Here is a 24,646-nt window from a genome sequence, read left to right as displayed (position 1 = left end):
GAGCAAAGCCATCCTGGTGCCTGATCATTCAGGCCAATTGTGATACAATGATCTCAGATGTTTTACATAGTTCTAGTGTACTTGGATGGAGAAGGAAATGGCAACCCACTCCAGTGTTCTTGCCTGGAGAATCCCAGGGACGGGGGAGCCTGGTGGGCTGCCGTCTATGGGGTCGCACAGAGTCGGACAGGACTGAAGCGACTTAGCAGCAGCAGCAGCAGTGTACTTGGAAAAGCCAAAGTTTCTCTCTCTCACACACACTGTTTATTGATGTAGACGACTACAACTTCTTCCAAATCAAACTTAAATAATAAAAAGTCTTCCTAATAAATATACAGAACACTGTCTAGGAGATACATACAACCTTTATTGCTATAACAACTACGATTGCAATCTGCTTTCAAACTAAAAACAGAACAAAATTCCAAGACAAATGGAATTACTTAAACTTTGTTGGAAAATGTTTTATCTTTCTAATTGTTAGACTGATGAAATACTATTTAAAGTTCAATAGAAATTATATCTCATTATTTATATAAATAATCTCTGTAGTGCCTCCCCCTCAAAAAAGGTTTCTAAAATATTTGTCATTAGGTATATTTTTATAAGGGGACTTCTCAAGTGGCCCTAGTGGTAAAGAATTCGCCTGCCAATGCAGGAGAGAAAAGAAACACGGGTTAGATCCCTGGGTTGAGATCCTCTGAAGTAGGAAATGGCAACCTGCTCCAGTATCTTATCTGGAAAAATTCCATGGACAGAGGAGCCTGGTGAGCTACAATCCATGGGGCGCAGTCATATATGACTGAGCACTGTATTTTTATAAAGTTGGAAAGGGATTACGACCAAGAATCAAAATACCACCATCAGGTAATAAATATACTATAACAATACATACGATCATATTTTTTAAAAACCCAGTAATGATTAAAGAATAGTAAAATGGTATTTATACTTTCTTCTTTCTAAACTAAGGATGAAAATATAAGACACTTTAGGAGTTTCAATTGTTTAAAGAGAAATAACTCGTTTAGGTCTCTATTCACTCTCTGTTTACTCCATCCCTTAAGTCACATTCTGTTCATAGAAACAGATTTACCCCAGCTCCTCATCATCAAATTGGCTGTTTTTACTCTGCTGCAAGAATTACAGATGAAATAATTTAATTTTCTAAGACTAATACATTTTTATGTAAACAATTTGCTATATCAGCAAATATTTTAGATTTAAGAATATAATTTGGAGTCATTAGACACTTTCTTTTCTGTATTTTCCAAGAATACTAATAAAAGTATGTCTGCAAGAATGCCCAAATTACGATGTCCATTGTATTTAATCATCTTCTTAATTTTTTATAAAGTGTCCCCACCAAGGCCAATTTATAAAGCTGCATTCTTGAGACATTAATGTCAAATACTAATCTTTGAAAAATTGTTGGTTTCAAAGACTTTTTTCCACTTCAAATTTTATGATACAAGGGAGGTTTTGAAACTCTGAATGAAAACAGATTTATACAGTTTTCTAGGAATATCATTTACTAAAGACTCTTTTTGCAGTATGTGAAATAAAAAAACTTATAAGCACAGTATAAGATCTTCTTATAATGTAATCATATAGAAGATCTGAAATAAGCAAAGTAGTATGAGTTGCTCAGAAAATGTGTTAAACAATAATCTGAATTTCTCAAAAAGATTAAAAAGTATGTGTTAAAGATCTTCATTTCTGTCTACTATTAAGTGAACAGTCAGTTGCATACTTTGCTACCTGCCCTGGTAAAACCTAACCTTTGCTAGAGAGAGAAAATTTTTGGCATCTTGTGAAATTTCACAACAGCCAGATCTACAAATCATGACTGGGAGAATTAAATTAGTGATTTATTCTCATGTTCTCTCATGCAACAGTCTTGTTCTACCATTTAAACAGAAGCATAGGATCTACACCTTAAACCTCTGTAGATCTTAGTTTTATCATTTAAAAATTGGAAGAGCTTTATGGTCTGGTGCTGTAAATTACATGATTCACTCCTTGGCTAGATAAAAGTCTGTCACTATATTCACTCTGGAATTTACTCACTGTAATTACTTTATTGTCTGCCTGATGAATTTCTGCTATAAAGCTTAAGGTTCCTGAAATGTTGTAAGGTCTTGATACATGAGAATTATCACAACATCATTCAGAAAAATATTTTTTATTTAATTTTGTTGAAGTGTAGTTGACTAACAATGTTGTGTCAACAGAAAAATCTTGATAGGAATTAATACTACCTGTGAAATTTAGAATGTAGGTAATATTGATTAGAAGAAAATTCTACTTGGAAAGAACTTACTGTTAAGTATGTTGGTGAATCAGTTCATTATTCTATGAATTATTAGATGCCAATTTTTCCTTCTTTCTGTGACTTACCTTCTGCTTTTCTTTGAATCTATGATGCCATAGAATGTAAGTTGCAATGTTACTTTATGGACCACCAAGAAAGAAAAAATGCTTCTCGTAAAGAAATGACATACAATCAGTTGTAATTAAATCTCATAATATTAAAATATTTTTTAAGTCCTCATCTTTGAGCCAATAAAATATAGTAGGTAAAGAACTTTGACTAAATTGGTTAGTACAAATGATCCGTTTAGTCACTTTATTCAGCTATCTTTTTGAGAGAATTAACAGAAAGAAGTGACAGTTGGTTTAATTAAAATGTTAGTATGCAAGTATATAGACAATTCAATTATCTTCGTAGTATAGAAGAAACCAAATATTGGTCATAGATTTGCTCTTGATTTGAAATGGGAATGTACTCAAGGAAGTAGGCTACAAATTTAGAGCATTTGTTATAAAATTCTGTCAGAATAAATTCTATATGACAATGATCTTAAAATTACTTAGAAAATATTTGAACATTTTTCTGCAGATTTCGTCCTGTTAGACACTCTTTAAACATTCAACACACGTGTAATGTTATTTTACAAAAGTGCAATGCTATGTATGTCTTACAGGATATAATGAAAAGAGCTTTGTCATTGTACTACTATCGCTTTTTATTGTAATTACTACCATTCCCTTCATATCTCCTTTCAAACAGGAGTAGGTATAGCTAGAGAGAAGGGCTAGGATGAACACTACCCCTGACCTTCCATCATCCATGACAAAGTTCTCTGTTCATCCCGCCCCACCCCTGAAATCCCAGGCTTGGCATTAGACCCCTTCTCAACACAGCACATCAGAAGATCAAACTTAACCCCATGAAGTAAAGCTAATTCTTAACTTGAGATTGGGCAGTTTTTCCCCAAAATAAGAGAAAGATTCATTTATATGCATTTAAATAATATGACAAATGAGCACAGAGGTGGCAAGAACTGTTCCCAGGTATCACTTTGGTAGGGTAACTATTCCTCATTCACCCTTTTCTTTAAGGTTTAGCTAGAGCTTTTCTTTCCTCAGGTATACATATGAATAAATCTAGAATAAGGTTTATATCCAAGTATGGTCTGTGATATAACCCAACCCTTCTTACCCTAGGAAACTGTATAGCTACCACTCTCCACTAGTATTGTATATTGCTGGAAATAACTCAACTGTGCAGAGTATTGCAACAAGAAGTTCAAAATCTCAGTTGAGCCTTAAATGTTACTCAGAAATTCTCAGGCCTGGGGACTCCCAATTCCTCTCCTCTTAGAAACTATTTCGATTCTCCACCCCTCTCCTCCAGCCTCCTACCTCATATCCTCAGCCTCAGTGGACCCCCCCCCCCCCACTTCTTTCTGAAAGGACTAAAAGCCACTAGGGTATTTTTTTAATTGAAGTAGAGTTGATTTACAATGTTGTGTTAGTTTAAGGTGTACAGCAAGGTAATTCAGTTATATGTTGGAGAAAAGAAAGTGAAAGTCGCTGAGTTGTGTCTGACTCTTTGCGCTCCCATGGAGTATACAGTCCATGGAATTCTCCAGGCCAGAATACTGGAGTGGGTAGCCTTCCCTTCTCCTGGGGATCTTCCCAACCCAGGGATCAAAGCCAGGTCTCTCGCATTGCAGGCAGATTCTTTACCAGCTGAGCCCCAAGGGAAGCCCAAGAATACTGGAGGAGGTCGCCTATCCCTTCTCCAGCGCATCCTCCTGATCCAGGCATCAACCCGGGGTCTCTTGTGTTGCAGGTGGATTCTTGACCAACTAAGCTATCAGGGAAGCCCTCAATTATATGTACGTGTATATACATAAAGAGAGAAAGAAAGAGATTATTTTCCTTATGAGGGCTTCCCAGGTGGTGCTAGTAGTAAAGAACCTGCCTGCCGGTGCAGGAGAGGTGGGAGACACAGGTTCGATCCCTGGGTTGGGAAGATCCCCTGGAGAAGGAAATGGCAACCCATTCCAGTGTTCTTGCCTGGGAAATCCCATGGACAGAGGAGCCTGGTGGGCTACAGTCCACGGGGTCGCAAAGAGTCATCGACAGAGATTCTTTTCCTTATAGTTTATCACAAAACACTGAGTATAGTTCCTTGTTCTATACAGTAGATCCTCGTTGGTTATCTATTTTATATCAAGTAGTGTGTATATGTTAATCTCAAACTTCTAATTTGTCCCTACCTCCTCTTTCCCCTTTGGTAACCATGAATTTACTTTCTATTTCTGTGAGTCTATTTCTGATTTGTAAATAAGTTCATCTGCACAAATTTTAAGATTCATATATAAGTGGTATCATCAGATTTGTCTTTCTCTGTCTGCCTTTCTTCACTTAGTATAATCATCTCTAGGTCCATCCATGTAAAAATAGAGTTACCAGATGATCCTGAAATCTCACTGCTGGGCATGTATCTGGAGAAAATATTAATTTAAAAAGATACATGCACCTCAGTATTCATTGCAGCACTATTTACCGTAGCCAGGACATGAAAGCAAACTAAATGTCCATTGACAGAAGAATGGATAAAAAAGATGTGGTGGCAATATTATTCAGCCATAAAAAGAAGGAAATAATGCTGTTTACCATAGGGTATTTATTTTCTTTTGCATGCTTCATTTTGGCAGTGGGTCCTCCAGCCTAGCTGATCCAGACACCAAGCATTAAGTCATACCAACACACTGAATTTCCCCAGATGATGCCCCAAATACCATGTCACAGACAAGCTACTGCCGTTGTCCTCTCCTGAGATACTGACTGACTTAATCCATGAGCATAGATCCCATGAGTTGTTGTTTTCCCATTAAGTTCTGAGACGCTTGTTACATAACAAAAACATAACCCAAAATACCAGTTTGTTCAACAACTCACTTTTCTTGACTCAACACTTAAAAACAACTCCTCGCCCTTGTCCACCCTTGTCAGAGATTCTTTAGCTGCTGTGTCTGTCTTGGCCACTCCTCCAGGAATGAAGCCTTTCACTCCAGTCTTCTCACTGGGCCTCAGGTGGCCCACTGGAAGCTAGTTTTGCCTGTGTCACCAATGACTACACCTGGGGACAGAATTCAGACTTTCTTTAGGATGCATTTGTCTCGTTTGACCCCTGGATGGTCAAACTTTTTTATTCTCCTTTGACTTTACTAACTACACTTCAGGTGATTCTCTTTTCTTGCTTGCTATTTGTCAGCCTTCTTCCCCAGGATTTGCATTTCCACCTCCTTCTTAGGTGCCTCTCTCCCTAGGATCCTGTTATATCAATGAGCCAGTGATGGGCAATGAGTATTAGCCTAAAATGGTACCCATACTGTTTACTTCTTCACAGCAGACCAAGACATCAATGCCAGACCGCACCAATCTCAAATTCTCACACATCTAACTGTTTTAATAGAGTCCAAATACATATATTTTTAGCTATTTAGAGCCTACCTACTTTATATACTTTGAGAAACTGCACTCAACATCTGCTAACCGTGAATGACAAATCCTGCAGCAAAGAAACACACTCATCTGATGCTGCCCTTCAGAGCTTTCTGACCCAAGTCTCCCCATCTTGCTGGTGAGTGGCATTTTCTAAATGTCTCTAAACCACTCTCTATTTTCTTCTTCTCCCCAGGGGTTTCCTTGTCCCATCCTCCTTCTAAGTGGTAGCCCATACTGCTATCTCTGGGAGGTGTCTTGCTGAGAGAAACTTCCCTGTCATGCAAGCCTGTTCAAGAATAGCCAAATAAAACTTGTGCACCATGCTTTTCCTGCTACTGTCTCTTCCTTGATCAGCTCTGAAACTCCCACATTTAACAGAGCTCTTAATCTATATTTTTTCACATTGAAGCATAGTCATACCCTCTGCCATCAACAACTCTCTTGCACTCCATGTGAAGTGCAGACCTCTCCCAGGTTTCCTTGGCAAACTTGCTGCACAGCTAGTCGATGTGATCCAAACCCATGCCATCATCTCAGCCCCTCAAGCCAGAACCTGAGGATCATTCCCGGCATTTCCCTTTCTTACACACACTTAGATTCAGCTGTCCTCAAGGGTGATGGGTCAGTTGGCAACTGGTCACACATTGCCATTGATTTCACAGCATGATATTTCTCAAATGTGTTCTTTTATATCCATCAAGCTCTAGTTAATTCTCTACTGAGTTGTCCTTTTGCCACCAGCTGCTGTCACAGCAGTTCAGTGATAAAACTGCTCAACTGAAATCATCTAGTTGCTCTCCAGAACCTTCAAGAAAAGTGTGAACAGTGTTCTTTTGAACAAACATTTTCAGTGTGATCCTCTACCCACTTCCCAAACTTTGGTTAAACTGAACTGTCTTCAGGTCTCCAAATGTTGCTGTTTATCACCTCTGTGTCTTCTCCCCTATTCCTTACTTGCCCACCCCCTCCATCTGCTGGTTTAACTTGCACCAATTCTTTCAACTTCAGTTCAAGTATCTTCTCAACTACAAAGCCCTCTCCTAGATCTATCTCCCATCTCTACAGATTCCTCCCATGGGCTGAATTTGTATTTATATTCCTATTTTTATTCCTACTGCACTCTGAGTTTATTCCAAACACACTATATTGCAGACAGTTATATATTCTAGCGATCTACAGCTATACTGTAATCTCTGGAAGGCAGTAACTATTTTTATTTTTTTCACTTCTTAAAGCTTAGAGTCTAGAATAATATCTGGTTTTTCATAAGATACTGAAAATAGTTTTCTTGAGGGATTGAATGATGAGAATTAGTAGACTATATAAAATATAATAAACACAAAAAAAAAACCCATTTTTAATTTTTTTTTTTTTTTTTTTTTTGCTTTTCTCCTAGCTCCACTGTCCAAGCATCTCCAGAATTTTGCCCCAATAACAGTTGCTTTCTTTGTGTTGTATAGTCTTGGTATACTTGTATAGTCTTGTATAGTCATGGTAGTTAGTCATGTATAGACTTTGGTGTACTGATTTCAGCACTTTCTTGGTTCTTTATCACAACTTACTCTGCACTATGTTTTTGTACAATATCACCCTCCCCCCAACACATTGGTGCTCCACTACCTGACCCCCTAAGTACATTCTCCCCAAATCTCTCAGAATCAACACACACTGTGCCTTCCTGAGTTACCGCCACTTCTGGACACTTATCTCCAGGCTGGATCCTCTCCAAATACATGCCGCTCTCCTTCTGAATTATAGTCTATCTCGTATCTTTAGCATTTGTACCTATGATGGTTATTATCATTTTATGCATATGAATCACACATGTATACCTTTTTTACATATGATTAATAGACTCTTCTTGATTCTTCTTAAACTTTTTGATTTTTCTAAATGTTGAATTCTGCTTTCACCATTCAGTGTAGGCTTGAGTAATGGACCTTGCTGCCTTTGAAAATGAATATAATGCCTAGTAATGAAAATGTCTCATAACTTTTTCTACTTGCTGAATAATATACTTTTAAAAGCTGGATTATCCATGAGCATAAAAGTAAGAAGGTGGTAACAGATTTTTGAAGAGCATTCAACCATATCCACTTTTGATTCTGAGCTTATGCTTTGAACCATTCTCTAAACATCCTTTTTAAAGACTTAAAAATAAACTGACATACCAAAAATAAATAAACTATTTCCTTTTCATTTCCACTTAAATATAGCAAAGCCATATTTAGACTTAAAACTGGATTTAATATTTTAGCCATAAAAATTCACTAAGAAATGGAAATTTATCTTAAAATAATATTGAGGTGATATTTATCAACATTTTTGTGAGGGGTTTTAACCTACAAAAGGGAAGAATATATGACTTTTTGTGAATTTTTTGATAGAATATTGTGTCTCTAAAGGAATCCATGTTCTCATTTTTTATATTTTTTGTAATAAAAGTCTTAAATAATGTAATTAGATATAAAATAATTTGCTTTAAGAAACACCACAACTTTTAAGAATGAATTAAATATTACTATAGAATTATTACCAGTTGTAGCAAAAATAATAGGAAATTGTATCAACAGTATTTCTTTCTTCTTTTTCTTCCCCTTTACCCAATATGAAGGGGAAACAAATAATGTTTATGACCATCAAATTTTTCTGCAGACCCAGATAAGCTATTCTTCTACCCATATATTTGTAATGTGTGCTTGTTAAGGGCATAGGTATTCAGAGTTCAGAGTGATAGTGGAGACCTCTCCATGGGCTTTGGTTCTCCGTAAAGACGCAAAAAACCTAAGTTCTTAACTGTTGCAAGAAAGTTTATTGACAATAAGGAAAGAAAGAACAGAAGAACACCTCAAGAGAGAGGTGGGTCCTGCCAAGGGAGGCAACGGCCCTGAAGAGCTGGGGTACAGAGATTGAAAGGCAATGGCCATTTGCCTAATCCAGGGAGTTGTTCATTGACAGTCTTGATTGACAGCTGCAGGTTATATAACAAGAAATTCTACTGTAGCATGTCCTTCCCATAACTCAGTCTGTTATAACTAGATGTATGTATTCATGGAATATTTATGAGCAGTTAATAAATCCAATGGCCACCGAAGGTTGCTTTAGTACATGATAGTGTGAAGTGTGGGCATGTCTCAGAGTAGGGAAAGTCCTGCCAGAAGGCCTGTGGGGAATTTTTCCAGCCTCTTGACTATTTTGGAGTACTGATGGGGGTATGTTAGGGCAGGGCTAGTAAATTGCTAGGTGGGGGTGGAGATTAGGTGGCTATTGGATGTTTAGCTGAAGGGGCACCTCTCCTTGCTCTCAGCTAACTTCCTGCCTAATGAAAGGGAGTTCCAGATCTGCTAGTCAAAATATTTTGTTTTACAGACAAAAAAAGTAAAGACTAAAAAGATAAAATTGTATGTCTAAAACCACATAATTAATTTGGGATAAAACCTAGCTACAGTCCAGGTATTTTGACAAATGATGAGTATACAAATACATAGGTGATATGTGATTATATAACTATATGAATGTTTGTTACATGTAAGTATGTAGGTATTTTTAACATGAAAAATTACTTTGAGAAAAAAACTGGCATCAGTCACTGATTTATATTTAGTGCTTTAATTATTAAGGCATCAAAAAGAAAGAGTTTTGCTTACTTAAGTAGCACAGTGCAACTCAGAAGACTATGAAATGTTTATAGTTTCCTCTTAGCACCTCAAAGTTATAATTGAATTCCCTGAGAAAACGGCTCTGTGCATGCAAATACTTTGGAGTAACTTTTTAAAAAAAACTAGCTTTCATTATTTAAATTGCATGTATTTCACAATTATAAGTTAGTTCCTTGCCTTAAGTCCTGAATATTGATTAGATGACAATCTACTAGATTCCAAGGAAATCAATGCATCAGCGAGCTCATAAAAATATGTTTAATACACAGAAATGGCCCTTTCCATACCTTTTAAGAATTAAAGATTTAAATTTATCATGATAGAAACAGTGGACAAAGAAACATTTACCCTTAGCGAATATAACAAAAATTCTCAGAGAAAAAAATACAACTAAAATATTTTCTTTCATTGATTTACTCCCACTATAACTAATGTTTGAGATCACATATCATTTGAGATTATATCAAAGCACTTCAGTAACTAGTCTGCACAAATGGTAGTTGTTATTGAAAAGCAGCAATAACTTTGATAAAAACAACAGACGTTCCTCAGAGAAAAGTTACCCCAGGCATTGTCTGGAGTGTTTTATTATTCAATAATTTGTCTCAGGAGTTCCCGAGCAATTTTAACTTTTACCTTTATAGATATGCTTCCTTCCATAACTGATAAAGAACCATGAAAACTGGAAAATGGCCAGTTTAATTTTGTAACACACATAAAACCCAACTTAATTTCCCAAATGAGCATTTTGCAAATAGTGAGTGGGAAAAATACATAGAACAGAGGTGGACATTACTATATCTATTCCCGGGGTAGTGTTGATACTTCCTCTGTTTGAATGACACTCCATCAAGTAGAAACAAAATTACACTATTATACTCTACAGAATTATAATGATTCATCTTGAATCCTTCCTGAGAAATTTGAAAATAAAAGCACAGTTATCTTCATATTTTCTTTATGTAACAAATTGTTGAAATTTTACAAATTGACAATTCTTTTCAAAAGAAAGGATTTCTAATGATGTATGGCAAATGTGTATTAAAGAAGAAATTCTGACTCTCTTTTTGAGGCTTGCATGTTTGTGCATGTGGTGAGAACAGAAATGGTGGCTTAAACACAATCTGCATCTCAAATACATGCTGTCCTTTTTTTTTCTCTAATAATTAATTCCAACCTAAAGATTAATATCGAAAGAAAAAAACCTAAATTTGTGGAAAGAACAAAATACAATTTTCTTTTTAACATACAAAAGCTTATTGCATAGACCAGCTGTATTTGTTTTTGGAAGATAGTGTTAGGGCTCATGGTGGGCCACCTCAAAATATGCCAAGATGGCATGTTTGTTACCTCTAATCAAATTACTTAAATGACCGATGTGGGACTTCCCTAGTGGTCCAGTAGTTAAGACGTAGCCTTCCAGTGCAGGGGACGCAGGTTTGATCCCTGGTTGGGGAGCTAGGATCCTGCATGACTTCTGGTCAAAAAACCAAAACGTAAAACAGAAGCAATATTATAGCAGATTCGATAGACTTTAAAAATGGTCCTCATCAAAAAATTATTAAAAAAAAAAAAAAAAAGACCAGTGTGAGAGAGACACTCTGACTCTTCTGTCTCTCTGGAATCAAGAAATAATCTCTCCTGTGACAGGTCCTCTCCCTGCTTGTGGAGGCAGAAAGATATCGTCATCACCCGAGATAGGAAATCTGGGCAGAGAAGCCTGTATAAGGCTTCCCTGGTGGCTCAGATGGTAAAGCGTCTGCCTTCAATGTGGGAGACCTGGGTTCGATCCCTGGGTCACTCCAGTACTCTTGCTTGGAAAATTCCTTGGATGGAGGAGCCTGGTAGGCTACAGTCCAGGTGTTACAAAGAATCGGACACGACTGAGCCTGTATAAACAAACCACATTATTTCTTGTATTTACTGCTCCAAGCACAAACTCTATTTAGATGCCTTACTAATTAAGCACCCAAAGCCTAAACTCCCTTGTCCTGTCAATTTCTCACAAATTTATTGTCTAAAAAGTGTAAAAGCTTCTTGGTTTGGCCACTTCTGAGGTCTCATTTCTACAAGTTCTCCATGGAAATGAATTTAAATATACTTCTTTTTCTCCTGTAAATCTACCTTGTGTCCATTTTATCATTAGTCCAGCCACAAGGACTCCAAAAGTGAGAGGGGGGACATTCCCCCCTCCCAGACAATAGTCACAAGGGGCCTCTTTTGGAAGTTGTTTTAAAGCCCATGTGTCCCAGAAGTAGGCATGTATTGTAACTATACAGGGGATAGAAGGGTAGAAATTTACATGGCAGGTATGGCACTATACAGTATAGATGCTGGAGTTAAGGAAGTCTAAGAACCAAGCTTTCTGTTCTTCCCAGGCATAGCTTCTTGACACTTTCATCTTTCCTTTCACCCACCACACAAGCCTATGGGTGTTCTCAGAATGCCTGTTGTGTTAAAATAGTGACAAATGAAATAGGACGTTTATATACGTGAGCTCTTGGATGGCTCTGGCTGCTGCAACAACAGTCTGTACAGGTCCCCTGAATATCAAATACTAAAATTCAGCAGAAAAGGGGCACAGGAATTTTTTTCTCTGACTTCTGGGGTAATAGTTAATATTTACTGCCCCCAGAAATTAGATTTGCAAGTAACATTGCTCCCAGGGGACACAGTCCTCTCCAGTTCAGAGAGTGCTATTCCCGCCGGATTGCACTCATCACTAGACATGGGATACTGTGACTGTCTTATAGCAGCTTTCAGTTTTAAAGTGTGCATTAATAAGCACACCCCTTCTCAGACCTAGCTATGGTCAAAGACCCTCTTTGTGACCCTCTTCCTGTTACACAATAAAACTTGGTTCTGCTCACCCTCGCAAGTAAAGCCAGTCTACTGACACTAGGTTGCCGTGAAGGAACCTGCAGTGTTTACTGCAGGTGCCAGGCACGGGAGAATGGGCAGCTCAAAATCAAATCCCAGATGGCTTTCAGGGAGAGGGTTTTAAAAGCAGTGTGAGAGGGAGTGCTGCTGGGTGAGTGACCAGCTTATGCACGATTCTTGAACTGGTTGTCCTCAATATTAAGTTTCAAGCATCAGCAACCTTCTGGATTCAAACAGTCCAGCGTCTATATTCTTACGGTCATAAATTTTCATCTAGTGGAGATCTGCTTCCTATAAAAACAACCCGGGAATGTGTCGGCCCTTTGCCTGTATCTTTCAGGGACCTAATGATTCCGCCACGTGGTCCATTTATTCTAAATTGTTACCAGTTCCCCAGTCCAACAGCTATTCTTTATTTCTACATCTTCACATTCCTAATTATTAGCTCTGAAGCAGCCTTAGAAACTCAGAGACCCGGTAGCCTAAAAGAAAAGACTTTTACTTTAAAGAATAGGGACACAGGGGTTTATTACCGGTTCATCCCTAATTTCTCTCTCTCTCTCTCATCCACCCATCCACACCCACACACACCCTCTCACACAGAGAAACCATAGGCTCCTGACAACTGATAACCAAAAATAAGGCAAACCTACGGGATGGATACAGATTTGGACTTCTTCAGGACGGAAATCACGTTGAGCAGACACGGAGGACAAGTTTTGTTTGGTCTTTTTAACCTATGACAACTCTTTCCCTCCCCGTCGTCTGTAGCTGCCAGGCGCAGCCCGTGGAAGCGAGGGTTCGGCGGCAGCCTCCCCGCCTGGCGCCCACGCGCCGCCCGCGCCGCGCGGGGAGGAAGCCGGCCCCGCTCCGCCGGGTGCCTTCGCAACCCCGCGCCCGGGAAGGTTAGGCGACCCCCGCCCAGACGCCTCCCCGCCTCACTGTGGAAGGTGCGAGAAAGACAGGCGCTCTGCTTGCTTTGGGTTTTTATTATTTTTCTGTTTTCGAGCAAGGAGAAAACCTGGGCCTTGAAGAGTGCCCGGGGAGCCCGAGCTACGGCGCTGCTGCGCCCACGGCGGCCCCGAGCCCACCTCCTTGCACAGCCTTGGCGGGCCCTACCCGGGAGACGAGGTGCCTCCTCTCCCCCACCAATCGGAAGGTAGGGGGCGCCCCGATCGGGTTCGGGGAGCAGGGCCGGGGAGCTCGGCGGGAGCGGTCCCTTACTCTGGCGGCCCCAGTCCCTGCCGCCGCCGGGAGCAGGAACAGCCGCGATCCCGGGAGCCGAGGCGCCCTTAGGTACCCGTAGGGCCGGGCTTGAAATCAGGGGTCCGGGCTGGGAGCGGGCGCCTCCGGGGCGCGGAGGGAGAGGGAAGGATTCAGCGGCGCTTCCGTGCGAGTCCGGGGGCCGGGGCGTGGGTGAGCAGAGCTGAGCGGGAAGAGCGTGTCTAGGGTCCTGCGGGCACTGGTGCAGGGAGGACGCGGCTCCCTGAGAGGGCGAGCCCGGGGAAGCCCGGCAAATTCGGAGCTGGGATTCCGGGGGGCTCCAGGCGGGGGCCCGGGGCGCCGACCATCTGCAGCGCCGCCCGCTGACGCCCGGAACCCCGCAGCGGTGCGCCCGGGTCTGAGCTCCGGGGGCAGGTATCCCGACACGTCCCAGAGCCTCGAGTTCTGAGGCTGGGAGTTCATCCCCGAGCTTGCGGACCTTTGCTGGGAGACCGTGGAAATCACCTAAGGCGCACTCAGCGAAATTTGCCTCCCAAATGCAATTTTAAATTTCAGATTTCTCAAGAGAAAAGAAACTGATGTTAGAAATGGGGAGAGAGGGTGGCTTGTGCCTGCGCGTTTATCAGCTGACCGGAACAGTATTTCTTTACAATTCACATTTTGCCAGATTCTGGCTTTAGAAGTAGATCATGGGGATATTTGAGAACGTGAAACATAGCCATTGTCCCAGGATCACAGCAAAGTGGGCAACAGGTGATATTTTATCATTGCTAGAGGGGAAACAATTGCACATATTTTATTATTTTGTGTGATTAGTAACCTTTTTGAGAAGAAAGATGTGTATTTCCATAAGGCAGGAAAAGATCACAGCAAAGCGACCTATTTAAATGTATAAGCTCAGTCCTCTATGTCCTCTGAGTTCCATGCAGCTCCTCCCATTCTTTTTAAGAACTATTAAAATACTGAAAGTCTATTCACAAGATTCCATAAGTCTTGGTGTCACATATAGATCAATTTTTATAAACGATTACAAGATAACAAAATTACAGTGTCTTTACAAGATACTGCTTTTTAAAAAACGTCACCACAGTTGGACCAGGAACTTTTGTTTATTTAACTTGTTACGCTGAGGATAAAAGTTTGATGTTTCAGCCTGGGAATTCTGAGCGGAGGAGGGGGGTTAAAACCAGGTGTAAAAAAGTGAACAAAAATTATGCACCACAAAAGGTTTCACACAGTCAATATCGGATTTCTTCTAAATAATATTTCATTTTAAAAACATTCTTTATTTCATAATTTCTCTAGTGATCTAAGATGAAGAGAAGTTCACATTTAATATTATTTTTATTATCTGTAAAATATTTATGCTGCATAAAATTGTACACATTCATTACAACACTTGTTGAAAAGCAGATTGTTATTAAAGATATTTCCATTTCTATTATAGGCTTGTTTATTGTGTTTTTCAGGAAGTAAGAGAAATTAGGGGGTAAGTTTAAGGAAAGAAACCCTCTTTGTTTTTTCACCTTTCATTTTAAAGTTATTCCTATGGTATAAATTTTTCAAGTAAAGAAACAGAAGACTTGAATCTTATTAGAGAGAGTTTTCCTGATGTGCAAAATGTTCCCAGGCTACAAGGAGACACTTTGAAAGAAAGTTTAACATTCCCTCTTTGGCCCCTTCTCTCATTTGCAATATCCATTATTTAGTTGTGAGAAGTTATCCATCCAAGAAAAAATTTACAGAAGGTTCCTTTAGTGTCGAGCATGATCGTTGGTGTTATGTGTGTACTTGGGGTGGAGTGGGGCTACAGGAAGAGCACAGAAAGTTTAACTACATAGTCACAGCAAAATAAAATGAATAAATGAATGGTGAATGAATGAATGAATGTGAGGTGAGAGAAAGCATAAGGGAAAAAAGATAATCTATCAGTAGGTACAAGTAAATATTCATAGGATTCCCCAGAAATACGTGTTCAAGCTGTAGTGAAAAAAGACATCAGGAGAATGCCTTTCTTTCATTTATTCATCATCCATCGAGGGCCTTTGGTGTATGAGACAATTGTAGTCTGCAACAACTCATCAGAGACCTTTAATTTATCTCTCAGAATATTCTTCACATCATACCTTGTATCAGTTATCTTTCTTTTGCCACAGCCTGGCAAAGCACGTAGCATATTAGATATTCAATAAATGCTGGTTGAATGAATAAAGGAACAACTGATCTCTCTTAGCTATTCATTAACAAAAAAGGCCTCCCTTTTAAATTATGTGTAAATCAGTGTCTTTTAGAGAAGGATAGAAGTGTTGCCTTCAGTTTTGTCATGTCCAGTTAATATTCAGGATGACATTTTTATGACAGAGTGGTTTTTTCCTTATTTAATGAGTTCAATATTTATGTGCATATATTATAATAGAATTGTACCAGCCACCAACCATACAACCTGATGTACTTCTTTTTCATTTAAGTGTAAATGTTGTAAATATTTTTTACCTTTTCAGGTTTGTGTTCTTATGTGATAGCCTTTATCAATGAAGATATTTTGGGGCAAACCTCAGACATATTGCAGACTTGGTTCCAGACCATTACAACAAGGCAAGTCACATGAGTTTCATTTTCCAGTGTATATAAAATTTATGTTTACACTATAGTCTATTAAGCATGCAATAATATTATGTCTAATAAAACAAAGTGCATGCATGCATGCTAGGTAGCTTCAGCTGTGTCTGACTCTTTGCAAGCCCATGGACTATAGCCTACCAGGCTCTTCTGTCCGTGGGATTCTCCAAACCCCATGGAGAATCCCATGAACAGAATCCCAAGGGCCTCATGGAGAATTCCATGGATAGAATCCCATGGACAGAGAATACTGGAGTGGGTTGCCATGCCCTTCTCCAGGGGATCTTCCGAACCCAGTGTCTCTTATTATGCCTCCTGCATTGGCAGGCAAGTCTTGACCTCTAGCACCATCCGGGGAGCCCCAAAGCAATGTACATACCTTAATTAAAAATCCATTATTGCTAAAAAAAAAAAAAAAAGCTATCATCTGAGCCTTCAGTGAGTCATAGATTTTTTTGCTGTAAAGGGTCTTACCTCAGTGTTGGTGGCTGCTGACTGATCAGGGGAGTGATGGTTGCAGAAGGTTGGGGTGGCTGTGACAGTTTTTTAAAGTATGAAGTTTGTCCCATTAATCGTATCTTTTAGGAGTGATTTCTCTGTAGCAAACAATGCTGTTCAATAGTATTTTACCTGCAGTAGAACTCCTTTCAAAGTTGGAGTCAGTCCTCTCAAGCCGTGCTGCTGTTTTATCAACTAAAGTTACGTCATATTCTAAATCCTTTGTTGTCATTTCAACAACTTCACAGCATTTTCACTGGGAGAAGATTCCATTTTGAGAAACCACTTCCTTTGCTCATTCATAAGAAGCAACTCCTTACCCCTTAAAGTTTTATCATGAGATTGTAACAATTCAGTTAGTTCTTCAGGCTTCGCTTGCTGTTTCCACCACAGGTGCAGTTACCTCCTCCACTGAAGTCTTGACTCCTCCTAGTCATCATGATGGTTGAAATCAACTTCTTCCCAACTCCTGTTCATATTGACATGTGGACTGTCCTCATAAATCACAAATATTCTTAATGGTATCTAGAATGATGAATACCTTTTAGAAGTTTTTCAATTGACTTTGCCCAAATCCATCAGAGAAATCATTATCTATGGCAGCTATAGCTTTACAAAATTCTTTATCTTAAGTAATAAAACTTGAAAGTTGAAATTACTCTTTGATCCATGGGCTGCAGAATGGATGTCATGTTAGCAGGCATGGAAAAAACATGAATTCTCTTACATCTCATCAGCCTTCTGGGTGACCAGTTCTATTGTCAATGTGCAGTGATATTTTGATAGGAACTTTTTTTTTTTTTTTCTGAGCAGTAGATTTCAACAGCAGGCTTAAAAAATTTGGTAGGCCATGTTTTCAATAGACATGTTTTGTTGTTCCATTTATTAAGCACTGACAGAATAGACTGAGCAGAATTCTTAAGGGCCCCAGTATTCTCTGAATAATAAACATTAATTGGCTCAATTTAAAGTCACTAGAACATTAGCCCTTAACAAGAGAGTCAGCCTGTCCTTTGAAGCTTTGGAGCCAGGTACTGACTTGTCCTCTCTAGCTATGGAAATCCTAGAGGGCATCTTCTTCCAGTATAAGACTGTTTTGTTTACATTGAAAACCTGTTCATTGTAACCACCTGCATTATTTTTATGAGCTAGATCTTCTGGGTTACTTGCTGCAGCTTCTACATCAGTACTAGATGCTTCCCCTTGCACTTTGAGGTTATAGAGAAGGCTTCTTTTCTTAAACCTCATGAACCAATCTCTGCTAGCTTTAGACTCTTCTGCAGCTTCCTCACCTCTCTTAGCCTTGACAGAATTGGAGAGAGTTAGAGCCTTGGTCTGGATTGGGTTTGGTTTAAGGGAATGTCACTGGTTTGAACTTTTATCCAGACCATTAAAGCTTCCTCTGCATCTACAATAAGGCAGTTTCTTTACTAATCATTCATGTATTAACTTTCGTGCCTGGAGAATCCCAGGGACGGGGGAGCCTGGTGGGCTGCCGCTATGGAGTCGCACAGAGTCGGGCACGACTGAGGCAACTTAGCAGCAGCAGCATGTATTAACTGTAGTAGCACTTTAAATTTCCTTCAAGAACTCCTTTGCGTTTACAAGTTTGGCACAAGAAACATAGCTTTCAGCCTATCTGGGCTTTTGACATGCCTTGCCTACTAAGCTTAATTGTTTCTAGCTTTTGATTTAAAGTGAAAGACTTGAAACTCTTCTTTTCAGTTGAATGCTTAGAGGCCATTGTAGAATTAACAACTGGCCTAATTTCAATATTGTTGTGTCTCAGAGAGTAGGGAGGCCTAAGGAGAGGGGGAGAGGTGGGGGAACAGATAGTGGAGCAGTCAAAACAGACACAATGTGTGTGGATTAAGTCGCATCTTATATGGATACAGTTCATGGTGTCCCAAAGCAATTACAATGGTACATCAACAATCACTGACCACAGATCAAAATAACAAGTAGTCATGAAAAATTCGAACTATCGAGAGAATTACTGAATGTGGCACCGAGACACAAAGTAAGTATGTGCTGTTGGAGAAATGATGCTGATGTACTTGTTCTATGCAGGGTTGCCACAAACCTTCAGTTTGTAAAAACACACTATAAGTGAAATAAAGTGGACACATTTTATAATGAGGCCTGATCATAATTTAAAGTTGAAACATGGTAAATTATCACAATTGTCTATGTAGGTACTCTTCATTTCATTTTGGGGCCTTTTGAAACCTTGTCTAATTTCAATGGTTCTAATATATGTGTATATGTAAATAGACATACATACATATATGCATATATATTCAATATTCTATATATTCATACATTGAGTATTAAATATATATGAATATAGAATATAAGTAGACATTCAATATTCAATATATTAATATGTATTAATATGTCCATGTATATTCAATACATGAATATATACATATATTATTGTATACATTGTATAGATATAACATGTTTATACATATGTACATATATGTATGCATGTATGTTTATATATACACATATACTAGAACCATGGCTCAGATGGTAAAGAATCTGCCTGCAATGCAAGAGACCCAGGTTCCATCTCTGAGTTGGGAAAGATTCTGTGAAAGAGAAAATGGCAACCTGCTCCAGTATTCTTGCCTGGAAAATTCCATGGGCAGAGGAGTCTGGTGGTTTACAGTCCATGGGGTTGCAAAGAGTCAGACATAACTAAGCACACACACACACACATATACACATATAGTCATACTCTATGCTAAATTTGTCCATGTTTCCAGGGTGACTCATTTCTGTTATTTTAAAGCTGAGAAAATTAAACTACTTTTGTCATTTGATTAAGTAACATGTTTATTTAGCATCTACTATGTACAACATACTCTATTAAGCATCATTCAAATCATGAAAATAATTAAGACATTTTCCCTTTTCTCCATCAGAGTCTCACAGAGAGACCTGACCATGCACTGGAGGCAGTCTGAATTTTAGACTCACGCCACAGTCTTCTGTCATCACCAATAAGTGCTGCTTCTCCGCTTACTTCACATTTGGGACAGTAATTTTTACTCTCAAGACGTTTTACCCTACAATTACATGTCCCCAGAAAACACAAAGCCATTATGGAGTATACTGTCCAGTTTCTCTTCTGTCTTTGCCTGGGTCACAGCGGGGACAATCAGTAGCTACTGCTGTTCAACTAAAAAGGACTGTTTTCAAAAAGTGAATCCAGAGAAGAACAGCTGAGTATAAAGGAATCATAGTAACAAGCAGCCTTACAGACTGTGAGTGTACATAGTGTAAATAGGATAGAGAAGAAGCCAGATGGAGCCAGGGGGTCACTGGAGCTCAGGAAATGAGGCAGGAAGGCCAATCCAGGCTGCTCTGATTAAAAGCTTATGGACCTGTCCAGGGGAGTGGTAGGAAACACATTGACTGGGAATATGATGAGTGGGATGATTCAGTAAGCCAGGTGAGTCATTATCGTACTTACCAGTTATCTTTTTCAACTTGAGACAATATCAGCGTAAATTATTGATTAATACCTAAGAATAAATGAATAAGATCCTGAATTTTTGAATTCATTTATCTTTAAAAGGGGCTTCCCTGGTGGCTTGTCTGGTAAAGGATCCGCCTGCAATGTGGGAGACCTGGGTTTGATCCCTGGGTTGGGAAGATCCCCTGGAGAAGGGAAGACAACCCACTCCAGTATTCTGGCCTGGAGAATTCCATGGACAAAGAGTCGGACATGATTGAGTGATGTCTCACTTTAAAGGAATGCAACTGGCCTTCAGAAATTTAATAATGTAGGATCTGTTATAGAAGTTGTGAAAAAAACTTTTAAGTTTCTCATAGTACAACAATGCTTATATCATGCTATTTGAAAATTGCTCTATGTATACTTGAAAAGTTATTTATGACAAATGTATGTGCACAGTAAGATTTGCCCTTTGGAAATTTATTGGCCCAGGATCTATATATCCCTTATAAATAGGAGATAATTGTTTACTATTAATTTAAATATATATGTATTTTTATAGTTTTAAACATAATTACCCAACTATAGATCTAGAAATAGATTGATTATGCTGATTTTTTAAGATATATGTATCTCCATATATCTCCATATATATATATATATATCTGTCTATCTATATCAGGATCTCTGTTACAAGGTATACTCATCAGAATTAACTAACTGTTGCTATCCTGAGTATTCTATAGGATATTCTTGTTTAGAAAAAAATGGGAAGCACTTGCTTTTTTAAAGGGAAGAAGGTTTTCCTTTTGCCTCTTCTTGATATATTATAAGCAATTGTGTACTTCATTAGACAATAATATAAAATCTGTAATATGTAACAGTAAATAAGTAATATCATTGTGGTATTAATATTATTAATATCCCTGAGGTGACAAAATTTATATGTTATATTAGTATCTGGAGAAGGCAATGGCAACTCACTCCAGTACTCTTGCCTGGAGAATCCCATGGACAGAAGAGCCTAGTAGGCTACAGTCCATGGTGTCGCTAAGAGTCGGATATGACTGAGCGACTTCACTTTCACTTTTCACTTTCATGCATTGGAGAAGGAAATGGCAACCCACTCCAGTGTTCTTGCCTGGAGAATTCCAGGGACGGGGGAGCCTGGTGGGCTGCCGTCTATGGGGCCGCACAGAGTCGGACACGACTGATGTGACTTGGCAGCAACAGCAACAGCAGCAGCATATTAGTATCACTTCTTTATGCTATAATATCTTCCTTAAACAAAATGAATTTACTCAGTGTTTTTAAGGCTGAAATATATTTTCAATTTTTAAATTAAAAAATAAACAAGTAAATTTTGTTTTTAAATATACCAGCATATATATACAGTCAAGTGGTCTAATTCACCATAATCTGCAGGTCTCAGAGAACTGAGAATTGATCACAGGATGATTTTGCTGTCAAGATTGTGTTCACATAAACATTTACTGAGTGCCTACTCTGTACATGTAGGTCCTATGATAGTGTATCTACACTTGAGAAGCTCAAATCTGAAGATTTTATGAACTTGGTATATTTGGGATATTAGACTCTGGTTTGAATTTTTCATTTTCCCACATATATGTACTTAACAGTGCCATGATGAAGTTACTGTGCCATGTTTTATGGTCGATATCACAGTGAGTAAAGGACAGTTTCTGCTTTCCCATTGCTTATACATAAATAAGATAAACTGGTTTTTTATTATACTTGCAGTGCAAAGCAAATTGTGTCATATAGTCTCAAATTCTATAAACAGAAATAATTGGGGATTCAAAGGAGATCACATCCAATTGAATAGATCAAGGAATAGTTTAGGGTAGGTTACTTTCAAGTTTGACCTTGATTGATGTAGGATAGAAAGAAATGTCTAAGATATGACTACAACATGTATCTCCACTAGACAAAGTATTAATTAGCTATTATAATTAGATATCTTGAAGTTCTTATCCACATTTTCCTTTTCTTTCCCTTACATTTTTCCTACATAAGTGAAAAAAAAGGTCTACTTTTTTTTTGTCTACTATTTTAACATGAGTCAATACATCATAGAAATGATGATGAAAGATTTAAACTTACTATAAATGTTATGGCTGATATTTGCACGGTACTTGGTGCCAGGTAAAGACTTCACTAACCTTTCTTAGTAAATTAATAAGGTAACAAGAGAAAATGGTAAAATTTTGTTTCCTTCTCAAAGGATTAATTTATAGTTGTCATGAATTTTTTTTTTTTTTGTTCCTAACTAATGTCTTTCTATTCCAAGCAGGAGTATAATATGGATTCAGAGTTCAAGGATTATTATAATAAAACATTTGCTGGTGAGAACAATACTGCTGCTCTTCAGAACTCTGATTTCCCAGTCTGGGATGACTATAAAAGCAGTGTTGATGACTTGCAGTATTTTTTGATTGGACTCTATACACTTGTAAGTCTTCTTGGTTTTATGGGGAATCTACTTATTTTGATGGCTCTCATGAGGAAGAGAAATCAGAAGACTACAGTCAACTTCCTCATAGGGAACCTGGCCTTCTCTGACATCTTGGTTGTGCTGTTCTGCTCACCTTTCACACTGACCTCGGTCTTGCTGGATCAGTGGATGTTTGGCAGGGTCATGTGTCACCTTATGCCCTTCCTTCAGTGTGTGACGGTTCTGGTATCCACTTTAATTTTAATATCCATCGCCATTGTCAGGTATCATATGATAAAACATCCTGTATCTAATCATTTAACGGCTAACCATGGCTATTTCCTGATCGCCACTGTCTGGACACTGGGTTTTGCAATGTGTTCTCCTCTCCCAGTGTTTCACAGCCTCGTGGAACTTCAGGAGACCTTTGGCTCGGCATTGCTGAGCAACAGGTATCTATGTGTCGAGTCATGGCCATCTGATGCATATCGAATTGCTTTCACTATCTGTTTATTGCTTGTTCAGTATATTCTGCCGTTAGTTTGTCTGACTGTAAGTCATACCAGTGTCTGCAGGAGTATAAGCTGTGGATTGTCCAGCAAAGAAAACCAACTGGAAGAAAAGGAGATGATCGACTTAACGCTCCATCCTTCCCAAAAGAGTGGGCCCCAAGTGAAGCTCCCCAGCAGCCAGAAGTGGAGCTACTCATTCATCAGGAAGCACAGAAGGCGGTACAGCAAGAAGACGGCCTGTGTGCTGCCCGCCCCAGCCAGGCCGCCTCTGGAGAACCGCCCCGGAAGGCTTCTGGAGCACACGGGCTCCAGGAAGAGTCCGCTCCCTTCATCCAGTAAGTTCATACCAGGGGTGCCCACCTGCTTTGAGGTGAAACCGGAAGAAAATTCAGATGTTCATGAAATGAGAGTAAACCAGTCTATCATGAGAATTAAAAAGAGGTCTCGAAGTGTTTTCTACAGACTGACTATCTTGATACTAGTGTTTGCGGTGAGCTGGATGCCTCTACACCTTTTCCACGTGGTGACCGATTTTAATGATAACCTGATCTCAAACAGACATTTCAAGTTGGTGTATTGCATATGTCACTTGCTAGGCATGATGTCCTGTTGTCTTAATCCAATTCTGTATGGATTTCTTAATAATGGGATCAAAGCCGACTTAAGGTCTCTTATACACTGTCTGCATATGTCATAATTCTCAGTGTTTACTAAGGAGAAAAAAAGTGTGGTGATCACCTAAAATATATTCATAGTAACTATGTATTTAAAATCAACAAATTCTGTTAACATGTGGAGTTTATGTATAAGAGCTGTGGATTTGGATGTCAGTTCATAATATATAGAAGATAATTTTAATGTGTTATGTAAGATAAATTCATTTAGTTGTATAAAGTCATTGTCAATCCAGTCTGTAATTTCATTTTAAAGAGTAGTGATATTACCTTCTATTTCAGCTTGTCTGTAAACCAATGAATTGTAAGTTCTTGCTTAAAATAAAAATTGTATTTAACCATCTCAGCATTTGTTGTTCAAAATTTTAAGTAGAAAAAAAAATCTTATTCTTCCTAAGACATTTAATTTCAAATATGAGAAATATCTATTAGTCTTCACTTTTACTTCACAGATTTCTTAATATTTTACTTCTGAAAATACAGAAAACTTTCAGTATGCCCAGAAAACCATAACTAAATGACAGATATATGTTGTTGTTCTTGTTTAGTCACTGAGTCATGTCTGACTCTTTGAGACTGCATGCTCCTCTGTCCATGGGATTTCCCACACAAGAATACTGGATGGGTTGCTATTTCGTTCTCCAGGGAATCTTCCCAACCCATGGATGGAACCCCATCTCCTGCATTGGCAGGTGGATTCTTTATTGCTAAGTCACTAGGGAATTCCCCCTTGGATATAGGCCTAAGTCATAAATTTAATTGCCAACAGTGGGTACAGTTTTGGAACCTCCACAGGAAAATATTTATTTCCTATCATTGATGATTGCTCAAGTTATCAGTTTATTATTTTCCTT

The 24,646-nt window shown here is 38.7% G+C and overlaps 1 protein-coding gene across 1 annotated transcript; it reads left to right on the top strand.

Moving 5' to 3' along the window:
* The first annotated feature begins 21,706 nt into the window (after positions 1-21,706).
* On the top strand, positions 21,707-24,138 carry NPY5R (neuropeptide Y receptor Y5). The gene has a single exon (XM_040237359.1). The coding sequence runs from the start codon at positions 22,445-22,447 to the stop codon at positions 23,813-23,815; it is 1,371 nt and encodes a 456-aa protein (XP_040093293.1). The 5' UTR covers positions 21,707-22,444; the 3' UTR covers positions 23,816-24,138.
* The last annotated feature ends 508 nt before the right edge of the window (positions 24,139-24,646 follow it).

This window comes from Oryx dammah, unplaced genomic scaffold (assembly GCF_014754425.2).
Source record: "Oryx dammah isolate SB20612 unplaced genomic scaffold, SCBI_Odam_1.1 HiC_scaffold_3, whole genome shotgun sequence".
NCBI classification, from domain to species: Eukaryota; Metazoa; Chordata; class Mammalia; order Artiodactyla; family Bovidae; genus Oryx; species Oryx dammah.
The sequence above is the reverse complement of the archived record's forward strand: the minus strand, read 5'-3'. Positions and strand labels throughout refer to the sequence as shown.